Source organism: Nannobrachium achirus (assembly GCF_963921795.1).
Source record: "Nannobrachium achirus genome assembly, chromosome: 19".
Taxonomy (NCBI): domain Eukaryota; kingdom Metazoa; phylum Chordata; class Actinopteri; order Myctophiformes; family Myctophidae; genus Nannobrachium; species Nannobrachium achirus.
The window spans coordinates 19,998,367-20,011,060 of NC_137826.1; the positions used below are offsets into that span (position 1 = coordinate 19,998,367).

Below are 12,694 nucleotides of genomic sequence, written 5' to 3' on the forward strand. Positions count from 1 at the left end.
AGCGCCTCATATGGACGTATGGACATACTGTACAGTACATACACACAGAGATCCAAAAATGTTTGTCCAAACAAAGGATTTTACTGGAGAGGGAGAGGGAGAGGAGAGGAGAGGAGAGGAGAGGAGAGGAGAGGAGAGGAGAGGACAGGACAGGTGGAACGTCTAAATCCCTTACACACATGTTACAGTTTTCTTTTTTGGCTTCCTTTTTGTGTGTATTCTGCCTTTTGTCTCTATTTCTGTATGCCTTACAGTTCGTGTGCACCTGCCTGCGACAGCCGTTTCCCCCCCGGGCATAATAAAGTTGAATATTGAATGTTGTTGCCGGGGAGATTTTCAAATTATAAAGCCAAGTGTAGCTTAACAAACGTGATGTCTGTAAAGTAGAGAGTATTAAACAGGAACTAGAAAAATATTGTTCCTTCGAAACAATTGTGGGCTCGCTTCAAGCCAGAAAACAATGGCTATAAAAGTACAAAATGTCAAGATCGCAGGCAGTGCTCTCTTTGACGTTACTGACGTCAAAGATTGGTCCATTTTGTTCCAAAAATGTGTTGTGCAAAAGTTGACCCGCTGGTGGCGCTATAACAGGCCAATGTAAGAAGGGTGGTATCTGTTCCTTGACCTATTAGGAATGTGTTTGCAAGATTTCACGCACATTGCAGGCTGTGTTCATGATTTGAGGTGTTTTTGGCTTTGGCCACTTTATCGCTGCTTGCAGCTATATTCATTATTTTTTTTTGTGTGTGTGTGTGTGTGTGTGTGCACTTCATAGGCATCTTAGATAAAGGTCCTTAGATTGTGTGTAGAATGTTTCATGCAAATTGCAAAAAAAAAATCCTAACGGGTTTAAGCGTTTCACAAACTGCTCAAAATGATATAGCGCCCCCCTTTGGCCAATTGGGGTAAGATTGGTTTTAGTGATATTTGGACTAACACTCTACATCTTTGCCAAATGCCATGAACATGTTACTTTGCATGTATGATTTAGAGGCAGAAGAATAATTTGCATAAAACTGCAATATTCATTGAATTTATTTAAAAAAGCATGTTTCAATTTTAAAGAAATCCGATCTGACAGATCTTTAGATATCGGTCCAAAGTTCCCGTAAAAAAAGTTTTGTGCACGTGGAGCAGAATAAAAGCGGGTTTACGCGTTTTACAAACTGCTCAAAATGGCGGAAAATCGAAGGGCGGAGCTTACTTAACAACGACACAGATGTCTTCCGCTCGAGTCAAAGCACGCGTGTAACAAGTTGCATGTCTTCAAACGAAACGAGTCATGACTTATGCCCGCTTGAAGTTTGAATTTTCAAACGCTTCGTATAGCGCCCCCCCTTTGGCCGATTGGAATAAAATTGGTTTCAGTGATACTTTGACTAACCCTCCACATCTTTGCCAAATGCCATGAACGTGTAACTTTGCTTGTATGATTTAGAGGCCGAAGAATAATTTGCATAAAACCGCAATATTGATTGAATTATTAAACAATTATATTTCACTTTAAAATAAATCCGACCAGACAGTTTGACCGTATTGGTCCAAAGTTCATGTGAAAAAAGTTTCATGCGCGTATCGCAAAAATCCCAGGAGGAGATAGATTTTTACTGTTTTTCATATAATTCCAAATTCTGGGGGATCTAAAGGTCAGAGGTCAAAAGTCAGAGCGTAAAAGTTGTTCGGCATGAGGAGACGCATACGTGTATACAGGTTTCATGGCTGGACCTCAAACACAGCATGAGCTATACCTGTTCAAAGTTCGCACTTTCGAAGGCTTCCTACAGCGCCACCATTTGGCCGATTGCTATAGAAAATAATAGCACACTTCGCCACTGTAAACTGAACACATTGATGTTTTTATTTTCATTTTCTCACTAAGTATGTAGGAGTAGAAAGGAACCGAAGTTCCTGTCTACTGATTGCCTGCCTGCCTGATAGATAAATAAATAATGACAATATCTAAAGTGTGCTCGCCTTACAGGCGAGCCCACAATGAATGTCTTGCTGGTGGCTCTCAGGCATTCCGTCTGCAGCTCTCATATCCGAACAATTGTCCACATTCCAGCTATTTTAGTTCACTAATACGGGTCACTGAACTTCAAACCCTCTACAGAAATGTGCACAGTACAATCCTCCGTGTTAATTTCACGCCGAGAGAGAGTGCACAAATGTAATCGAAAGGACCAGTAAGGGTCCATTTGGTTACATCCGTGTGCTCGCGGCGTGCACTCACTCTCAACGCTGAGGATTAAAAATGACCTTTCTTAACACACACGGAGATATATATCTCCATTCTCCTACAATGTATAGCAGGGGTCTTCAACAGGGGGTCCGGGACCCCTAGGTGGTCCTCAGAGTTACTACAGGGGGTCCTTCAAATCTTTGTGTGATAGAATTTTTTTTCTCCTTTTTTATATTAACCACTTGAACCCTAGCGTCCATATTCTGAGAACTTTAGCCAAAAATAGCAGATCGTTTAGATAGTTTTGTGCGACAGTCTTGTATGATGAAGCAGGGCTTTGCTTTACCAAAAGATGTACACATTTGAAACTTGGAGATATGAGGTTTCTGCCCGACTGTAACAATATTTTTGTGATTATGTTGTGAGGATAACGTTGAGATAATTGCCATTTTGGTTAGAACTGATTGAAAATAACTTTGTACTTCAAGTTTAAAATGACTAAATATCTTTTCAAATAAATTCCAAATATTATCAAAATTATCTCGCGGCTTTGAAAATCTCGCCCACTTTGAAAACCCCTGATGTAGATAATCAAATTAATTAAAATCAGATTATCGCTATTATCCCTTGTGAACATCATCGGTTAGAATCAATCTTATTAACCTTTGAACCCCCCCCCTCTCTCTCTGATCAAGCTGTGGTCTGACACAACAGAAATCGTTGCCTAACAACGCCGACGTGCACTGATGTCAGAGACGTCCAGTCCATATGGCATATCATGCTGGTTTGCGTCGGCGCATTGTTCATTCGCTCCACATAAGGGCATATCCGGACACACTGACAGATTATTGGGGGGGGGGGGGGGTCCCCAGATGATTAGCTTAATGTGCAACATTGTTTTCTCACTCAACAGTAAACAAACCAACACAAAGTTTAAGTGTATAGAGGGTATCTGCACATTTCTAAAGTGACAATGTAAGGACTTTAATAGATCTAAAATGACAAATGAAACATTGGCCAAATTGTCAAATATTAGGAGGCAGAAATTGTGAAAATAGCCGATGTGCTCACAACGCCTCGCAACAAGGACATCGGCTATTTTCACATTAGAACCACGTTATACAAAATGTAATTTCTCAACTCCCAGTTAAAATATGATTATTTTGGGGGTCGTGGCCTGAAAAATAGAGTTTGTACTGTGTGTGTGTGTGTGTGTGTGTGTGTGTGTGTGTGTGTGTGTGTGTGTGTGTGTGTGTGTGTGGGTGAGCGAGAAAGTAAACGCTTGGCAAATCTTGCCTCATGGGGGGGAAAAAACCTTTTTCATGAATAAAACATTTCTCCTGGCCTCTGCACCACACCCTACAGCCCACATCCAATTTTACCTCCTCCTCTCCTCCACACACACCCCTGACTCTGTATCTCTGTCTCTGTCTCTGTCTCTCTGTCTCTGTCTCTCTGTCTCTGTCTCTGTCTCTGTCTCTGTCTCTGTCTCTGTCTCTCTGTCTGTCTCTGTCTCTCTGTCTCTCTGTCTCTGTCTCTCTGTCTCTCTGTCTCTGTCTCTCTGTCTGTCTGTCTGTCTCTCTCTCTCTCTCTCTCTCTCTCTCTCTCTCTCTCTCTCTCTCTCTCTCTCTCTCTCTCTCTTCATATACGCGTGATTAACCTCAGGAGCCCCTTAATCAACACTGTAAATGACCCGTGGTCCTTGACTTACTTCTCGCCACCTCTCCTCTCCTCTCCTCTCCTCTCGTTTCGCAGTGGTGTAAAGTAACTAAGTATGTGTACTCAAGTACTGTACTTGAGTACAATTTTGAGGGGTTAGTAGTAATACTTCCAATTGTCAGTACTTTTACTTCAGACAAATGTTATGCTTTTTACTCCACTAAATCATTTGAAAACTTGAGTTAATATTTACTAGTAGTAGATTTTGATAATAATATTACAAAAACATGTACTGTGTAGTTCTGATATTTAAAAATGTGTCGATCGACAAGCTCACAACACGTCGCATTGCGGCTCGCACGTGATCTTGTAGATTGGCTATTTTCCAAATATTTTCGAAAACCTTTGAAATGGGACATTCTGCGTACTTTCACTTTAGGTACCTTATATTATATACTTTGATGACAATACTTTTGTACTTTTACTCAAAGAAGAATGTGAATACCATAATTGTACCTGTCACACCAAAATATGTCTGCCGGCTCTTTTTGTGCTCAGCCGGCAGATTCTCCCAATAACCAATGACATACGTAGCAATGAATGACATCTTTACATCAAGGAAGCAAGCACGACTCCAAATCTCTTCACTTCTGAGCATTTTTACCGGGTGCACCGAACGTTTCGGCGTCAAGCCTTCATCAGCGTTGATGAAGGCTTGACGCCGAAACGTTTGCTGTATGTTTGCTCTGTGGCGTGCCATGCCAACTTACACACTTTAATAAAAGTACCTTAAAGGTGATACACCATGCATTTAAAAAGTATTTATGTCATATTGTTTATGTACCAAAAACGTTTTTCAAAAGGTTTGAGGCTAAATTACCACTCCTGAATAGAGAGCCTCTCTCATTTTTGAATGGCTCTCAGAGCATTTTCAGCTGCAGTACCACCTTTGGCCTGAACTGCGCCCCCCCCCCCCCCCCCCTTTTTTTTTTTTTAGACAGCCTGTTTTGAGAACCCGTGGGATGCTTTTAACCTCCACCTTCCCAAAACCAGAGAAAGACACAACGGTCAGAAATGGGACTTTGTGAGGATAGAAGGTGCTAGTGGGACCCCCAAAAAAGGTTTTAAAATAGGAAAAGTGAAATTTCATGGTGTATCACCTTTAAATGACAGTTCCGTGAGTGCTGGTATTCTCTTTTAGAGATGCTTGTTCATACGTAGCAATGACACACGGTCCGCCTTCGACTCACCCGATTGGACAGAGGGCAAAAACAGTGCTTCAAGCATAGACCATAAATCCATGCCATTCCCATTGAAATGCATTGGTGGAATCCACTCTTATAGAATATTTGGGTGGTGTGAACGTGCCCTAACTCAGTGGTTCTCAACCTGTGGGTCCCCAAATTATTTTGGGGGGGGTCCCCAGATAATTAACTTAATGTGCAACAATGTTTTCTCTCTCAACAGTAAACAAACCAACATAATGTTTAAGCGTATAGATATAGTGGGTATCTGCACATTTCCAAAGAGACAATTTAAGGGCTTTTTAATACTTAAAATGACAAATTAAACATTGGCCAAATTGTCATATATTAGAGGTAGAAATTGTGAAAATAGACGATCTACATGCTCACGTTGCGAGGCGTTGTGAGCATGTAGATCTGCTATTTCCACAATAGAACTGTGTTATACAAAATATAATGCCTCAACTCTTCAGGGTGGGGGGGGGGGGGTCCCCAGTTAAAATATGATTATTTTGGGGGTCGCGGCCTGAAAAGGTTGAGAACCACTGCTCTAACAGAGTATTTCTACATTGTGGTATTGATACTTTGTGAGTACTTCTTCCACCATTGCTCTCTCCTCCTCTTTCGTCCTCTCCTCCTCCTCCTCCTCTCTGTGTTTCGGAGCCTCGGGGTGAACGCTATTCTCAGATTGTGCTTATCTTGCAAGTGTGTTCATTAGCCGCTAATGGCGTAAGGTGAAATTGGCTGGCTGATGATTTCAAAGGGAAAGCGGCGCTGGGTAATGTGTCGGCCGTGTGTGTGTACGCCTCTCGGTCGGAACGCGCCCCGCGCGCGGAATACAAATGCAGACGGAAGTTTGTTTGGAGGGGGGGGGTGGCTCAGCAACACAGCATTTATTTTCTAAATGTTCCCTTTCTCTCTTTACTTTTACGTGTTTGTTTCTTTTATGATCCTGTCTTGGGGGGATGGGAGGGTTAGTTTTTAGGAAGGGAAGGGAGCGTTGTAATGAATAATCCCCCTCTCCCCCTCCAACCCCCCACAAACCTCCTCCGTTCTTGCTCAGTCTCTCTAAAAGCCATCCTCTCCAGGGACGGGGACAGGATAGATTTATAGTTATTATTATTTACTGGTGCCCCCGGCCCACCCCACACACTCGCGCGCGCACGCACACACACACACACACACACACACACACACACACACACACACACACACACACACACACACACACACACACACACACACACACACACACACACACACACACACACACACACACATACACACACACACACACACTTGTGCATGCAAACTGACACCACGCATACTACAATGTGCACACAAGTGTAGATGTGTGCACAACTGCGACAGTGCATATGCACGCGCACGTGCAATCGTCAAAACACACAGTTGCAACACACATACAGTACAGCACACACACACACGGCACATGCCTAGAAACAATAATTGGCAAAGCAGTAAGGTTTTAATGCTAATATAAAACATCCATATTAAAAAGAAAAGTCATGGTAATTTGAGAACCAGCAGTCTAAGAGAGTGAACCGTACTAGGAAACAGCAGCTAGCCGATAAAAAGTCGTAAAAAGCTGTCCAGGATACTGAACCCATGGACTAATGGTTTATCTCCAGGCTTCAGGAGTCCATCATCGTATAAAACTATATTTATTTATGTTGGTAACTTTCATAAAGTATGCAGGTGGTCCATTTAGAGACATGCACAGTGCACACATTTCCACACAAAGTGCCTTCTTTGAGTAGCACTGTCCATGGTGCTGAGTATAAGGTGGCATTGAGAATATAATAATGCTACAACAGCCATTCTCAACCTGTGGGCCAGGGCCCAGGGTTGGACCGTGAGGAGTCATTCATTCATTCATTCATTCATTCACTCATTCATTCATTCATTCAGTCAGTCAGTCAGTCAGTCAGTCAGTCAGTCAGTCAGTCAGTCAGTCAGTCAGTCAGTCAGTCAGTCACATTCTTCTATTGCAGGGGTCTGACTCTTCAACATAGTGTAATAACTAGGGGGTCCCCATAGTTACTACAGGGGGTCCTCCAAATCTTTGTGTGATAGAAACATGTTTTTATATTAACCACTTGAACCCTAGCGTCCATATTCGGAGAACTTTAGCCAAAAATAGCAGATCTACAAGCGCGAGGCGTTGTGAGCTTGTAGATCGGCTATCTTTGGCAAAGAGCTTTGGTGTAGAGGGGAAAAAGAGCAGACTAAGTACAGAGTAAAAGGTCAAGTTTAATAAGTGTTGACAGTTCAAGTGGTTAAATATCTGAAAACACAAATTGACATGAATCCAAAATACACTGATGATTGTGCTGTCAAACGATGAAACTATATGTAACCTATGAACAGGTTGTGGGGGTCCCTGCTTCATCTCTCTCTCGACTAAGGGGTCCTTGGCCTGAAAACGTTGAAGACCCCTGCTCTATTGGTCTCTGAAGGTCATTATGGGGCTTTTAAGCCGTGACATCATTTTGTAGTCAGACCTCCAAGCAGATTTATTGTCAATATCTGTCCCTCGCTATTTCAACAGATCCGAGACAAAAATAACGACTAAAGTATAATTCTACCACTTTCCTTTCAACAACAAAGAGAAGAAAATTGAGTAAATAGTAAAAATAGTAAAAAGATTCGCTTTTTTGGGGGCCAAAAGTTCTCCTCTGCCTACAAAATGATGTCAGACTTAAAGGAGCTATAGTCAACTTTTTTTGGAAAGACGGATGCTAAAATAAAAATAATGTTTCAAAAATATTTTATGAAAAAATAAGCTTCATATATGTGTTTCTGTTCAAAAATTACCACACAAAGCGTAAAATAATGATAAAATAATCATTTTGGCCATTGTAGGGCCGACACTTTGTTTACATCCTAGTCTAACATAGACAAGAATGTAAACAAAGTGTCGGCCCTACAAAAAAAAGTTGACTATAGCTCCTTTAACAGCCCCATAGTGGCGGTTGCATGGTTGTTGCAGTGAACTCTCCATGGTGCTGATAGGTAGCTCTACTACTACATACTGTAGACTTGAGTACAGATTCTCTTGAGTCTGGGTCATACTTCCCTGTTCACCAGCTTCGCTGGGGGAGCCGGTGACACTTATTGCTACGGACACCATAACCCAGTGGTTCATGGACCCCCAGGGGTCCTTGTTAGGTTTCTAGGGGGTCCCCGGCCGAATGGTTGATGGTTTTGGAACGAAACAACACTGCCCTACAAAGCCAAAGTGCAGCGACTACGTTTTTGAACACACCGACTTATTCGTGCATCCCAAAGGTCAAGCTTTCGTCATTTTTTGGGGAATAAAGAATGACCTCAAGAAGAACAGATTTGGCTGACCAGTTGAAACACTTTTAAGCCCACATTAATTTATAAAAGGTGCACCCCTGACCCACACAATTAAATTAGCTCCAATTAAACGAACATGGAGTTGCGGAGCGCCGCGCCAATCAGTGTAAAACCCCACATCCCCTCCCTTCCCCTCCCCTTCCCTCCCCTCCTCTCCTCCCTGATACCCAAACAATCTCCCATATTTATAGAAACACAGCCCAACACAAAATAATGCTCCTTTCATGTCTGCTTGTGTGTGAGTTACAGGGATGCGGGCATCCAGCGCGCACGTGCACACACATGTCCGTGGAGAGTGTTTTTTAATTGGGCATCCCCGCGTAGCAGAGGGTCCAAGGGTTAGTCCTCGGGCTAAACGGCTCCCATGTGTTCCGTGTTAGGGGCCAATTTAGCACACAGCGGTGGCTGTCCATCCCCAGCTAAACCGGAGCCCGGTAATTAGGCTGTTTAGCCTTATAACGCAAAAGACGCAAAACACACCTCTCTCCTCTGTGGAGCTGGACCGTTCCTCCGCCGCGATATAATAGCGGTGAGCTCACGTTTGGGTGGGTGGGTGGGTGGGGGTGGCAGTTGTTCTTGCTTTCCTTAATTTCCTTTCAGAGCTGTGTGCAGTGTTGTTGTGCCATTAACGGAAGCATGCAATCGTGAAAAAATAAATAATAATACAATACGAGTCAGGCATCTTTTTTAAATTGACCTGAAAATTATGGCACATGCTGTTGTTAATTGGCGGAAGGAAGCAATTTTATCAATCAATCACACTCTTCGTATTCTGGTTCTCTCCATCAATTATTTGGCTTTCTCTCTCTCTCTCTCTCTCTCTCTCTCTCACTGCACCCCTCTCTTATTGTCTGCTTCTACTAACATGCACTATTCTCTCTCTCTCTCTCTCTCTCTCTCTCTCTCTCTCTCTCTCTCTCTCTCTGTGCCATGCAGGCCTAAGCGGCCAGTATCCCCTGGTCCAGAATGTGACTGTGACAGAGGGAGGGACGGCCAACATGACCTGCCGTGTGGAGTACAACGACAACACCTCCCTCCAGTGGTCGAACCCGGCACAGCAGACACTCTTCTTTGGGGACAAGAAAGGTGAGTCACAAGGCAGGGTAGAGAATGAACAAGCAGAGGTATTATGAGTGCAATAATGCAAGCGGTCATACACACACACACACACACACACACACACACACACACACACACACACACACATACACACACACACACACCGCTTGTAATTCATTCACTGGTTTTTGTGATTCTCTTGATTCATGTACATGTACATCTGTTAGAGGAGTTGGATCCTAGATGGAAGTAGGGACGGGACGATGAGCGATATTATCGTTTATCGTGATAAAAAAACACTCACGATAATCGTATCGTGGAGATTTAATTTATCGTGATATCGTCCTCCGTCATGCACTGGGATCAATTCACCTTTTGCAAGCTGCATATCCAGTACCACTTAAACCTTCTATAATTGGTAAAAGGTACTTATAATATACTTACATGATACAGTCTTTCTTTCACTCTCTATCAAATGTCTTTGCCAAAAAATTGCCGATCTACAAGCTCACAACGCGTCGCGTTGCGATTGCGACGCGTTGTGAGCTTGTAGATCTGCTTTTTTTGGCAAATGTTCCGCCCCAGGATAATGGATTTTTATCGCGATAATATCATAAATCACGATTTCTTTTGTCACAATAATCGTGATATGACATTTTCATATCGTCCCATCCCTAAATGGAAGTCTTGTTATGATATACCATCTTTGTCCATCGTCCCCACTTTCAATAACCACTGATTGGATTCCAGGCTGTGTAGCCAGACAAATAAAGAACAGTTTCATTTCACTTGGATACAATTTTTATTTGAAGTCTCGGCTCGCGCACGTTTCTTGACGCAAGGGAGATTAAGCCTCGATATTAAAGCGTATTAAATTGATTGAATGATTGATTGATTGATTGAATACTTTATTAACAGTACAGGTAGTACAGTCAAAGGTTATGCCAAAAGGATAACACAAAAAACGAAACAAAAAACAGTGGTGTTTCCATTGTGGTCCACTGTACTCAATTCATCAGTAATAAATAGGCTACAATACAATACAATACAATACAATACAATACAATTACAGAGGGCTGAGTTGGTGTAGGTGTGTGGACACTACACCAGATGAGTTGGTGTACTGTAGGTGTTTGTGTTGGACACTGCACCAGATGAGTTGTTGTAGGTGTTTGTTTTGGACACTGCACCAGATGAGTTGGTGTTGGTGTTTGTTTTGGACACTACACCAGATGAGTTGGTGTAGGTGTTTGTTTTGGACACTACACCAGATGAGATGGTGTAGGTGTTTGTTTTGGACTCTACACCAGATGAGTTGGTGTAGGTGTTTGTTTTGGACACTGCACCAGATGAGTTGGTGTTGGTGTTTGTTTTGGACACTACACCAGATGAGTTGTTGTAGGTGTTTGTTTTGGACACTGCACCAGATGAGTTGGTGTAGGTGTTTGCTTTGGACACTGCACCAGATGAGTTGGTGTAGGTGTTTGTTTTGGACTAGATGAGAAAGCATTGCTGGTGTCCCTCAAACCACCAGTGCTCATGGAATGGACTTCTCTTCAAGGAGAGAGGACCAGCTACAACCCCCATAAAATGTCCATTAATAGTCACTCCAGACAGCCAGAAAAGGGAACATCCCGAACTGAGTAAATCAGTTTAAATGCTTCTTCATTTAATTCATGCATAACAGCAGCATTAAAATACGTATTTCTTTTGAATCCGAACCCATCAACCTCATTGAGTCTTATGAGTTGCCAATCCTTTTATGGATTGAAAGAATGCAAAATGCCTTTAATTCAGTGGGACCATGACACTGGTTCTCAACGTAGAATGTATGAGGTCCGGGGCTTAAATTATATTTGATAAATTAACACCCAGAGATAAAACATTGTATGAAATGGGGGTCCGTGGCTTAAGGCCAGTGGTTCTCCAATGTTTTTATGTCAAGGACCCCCAAATGAATATACATTTCATTCCGGACCCCCATTTGAAATTCTTTTTTGCCAGGGACCCCCATACAAGTTTTGTGTTGTTAAACATATATATATTTATGTGCATTTTCTAAAGATTTTTGGAAATGTTGCCAAATGTTTTAAAGTGGTTAAACTGATTTTCATGCCATCACTGAGGGACATACTCTTTAATTCAAAAAGCCACGGTTCCCTGCCATTGAAGAGTATGTCCCTCAATTGGTCTTTTCATTGTTTTATATTACATCGCCGTCTCCTGTACCCCGGAGTTATACAGGAACTCAGTTTCCCATGATACTTTGGGAGATGACATCATCAGGAAGTGAAACCTCCATTAGCTTCTATGAAATCCTCAGCACTAAAATGGCTTCATCTCGGGAATTTATCTCCAGGGAAACACTTTTTTCCCACCGGGCCGTATCTAAGTGGCAGACCATCGCGGTAACAAACGTGAGAAACAGCGTGAATGTACACAACGTGGACATGTAGTGGGTCTTCAAAATAAGGTAAAATCAATGAAAAAAGCGGCAGTGGTTACCGACCTGAAATATATACCTGGTGGTGACTGTGTAAAAAAAAAAAAAAAACTTCTGGGGGCCCCCCTGGAACCCTCTCAAGGACCCCTGGGACAAAGGACTGGCCTAAGGCATATCAAACTCGGAATAGTTTACATTTTAAAAAAAAGTTGCAAGAGTCACTGGGCTTGAATCATTAAAAATATCCCAACGCGTGTCGGCTCGCACCTTCTTCAGGGTGCAGTGTACTACACCAGCTGATTTCACTAATTAGGATGCCTTCAAGCAGCGAGGGAGGAACTAATTAGCGAAATCACCTGGTGTAGTGTTGGATGGTGACAGATAACCCGCAGCCGCACGGCCGGCGCTCACAGGATGTGACGCGCTGCCTTCCGAAGCGTCGCCCGCGCTAGGCGGGCTGCGCTCGTCAAATGGGACACTCCCAAGAGATACAACCTAATAAGAATATTTTTCAGGGTAGGACGAGTCTTAAGGATATCATTAAGTGAGACCAAATAGGCTTTTCTGCCCGCGCATAAGCAGCTTCCTTCTCGCTCAACGATGAATAGTATGAAATTTAATCTAAGCCTTAAATCTTTTCTTTTCCAAATCCCTGGTGTGTCACACTTGAGAAAGCTAATGTCTCGACGGCTTCCCAGCCGCTGTCCCATATTTCATATATGTGTG

The 12,694-nt window shown here is 42.7% G+C and overlaps 1 protein-coding gene across 1 annotated transcript in view; it reads left to right on the forward strand.

The window, feature by feature from the left end:
• The window catches only part of cadm2a (cell adhesion molecule 2a), a gene marked incomplete at both ends in the record, with an annotated part of 501,190 nt that overhangs the window by 383,620 nt on the left and 104,876 nt on the right, over positions 1 to 12,694 (forward strand). Inside the window, one exon of the mRNA XM_080748396.1 lies at positions 9,403 to 9,552. Coding sequence (XP_080604522.1) covers positions 9,403 to 9,552 — 150 coding nt within the window. The remainder of the gene's footprint in view (positions 1 to 9,402; positions 9,553 to 12,694) is intronic.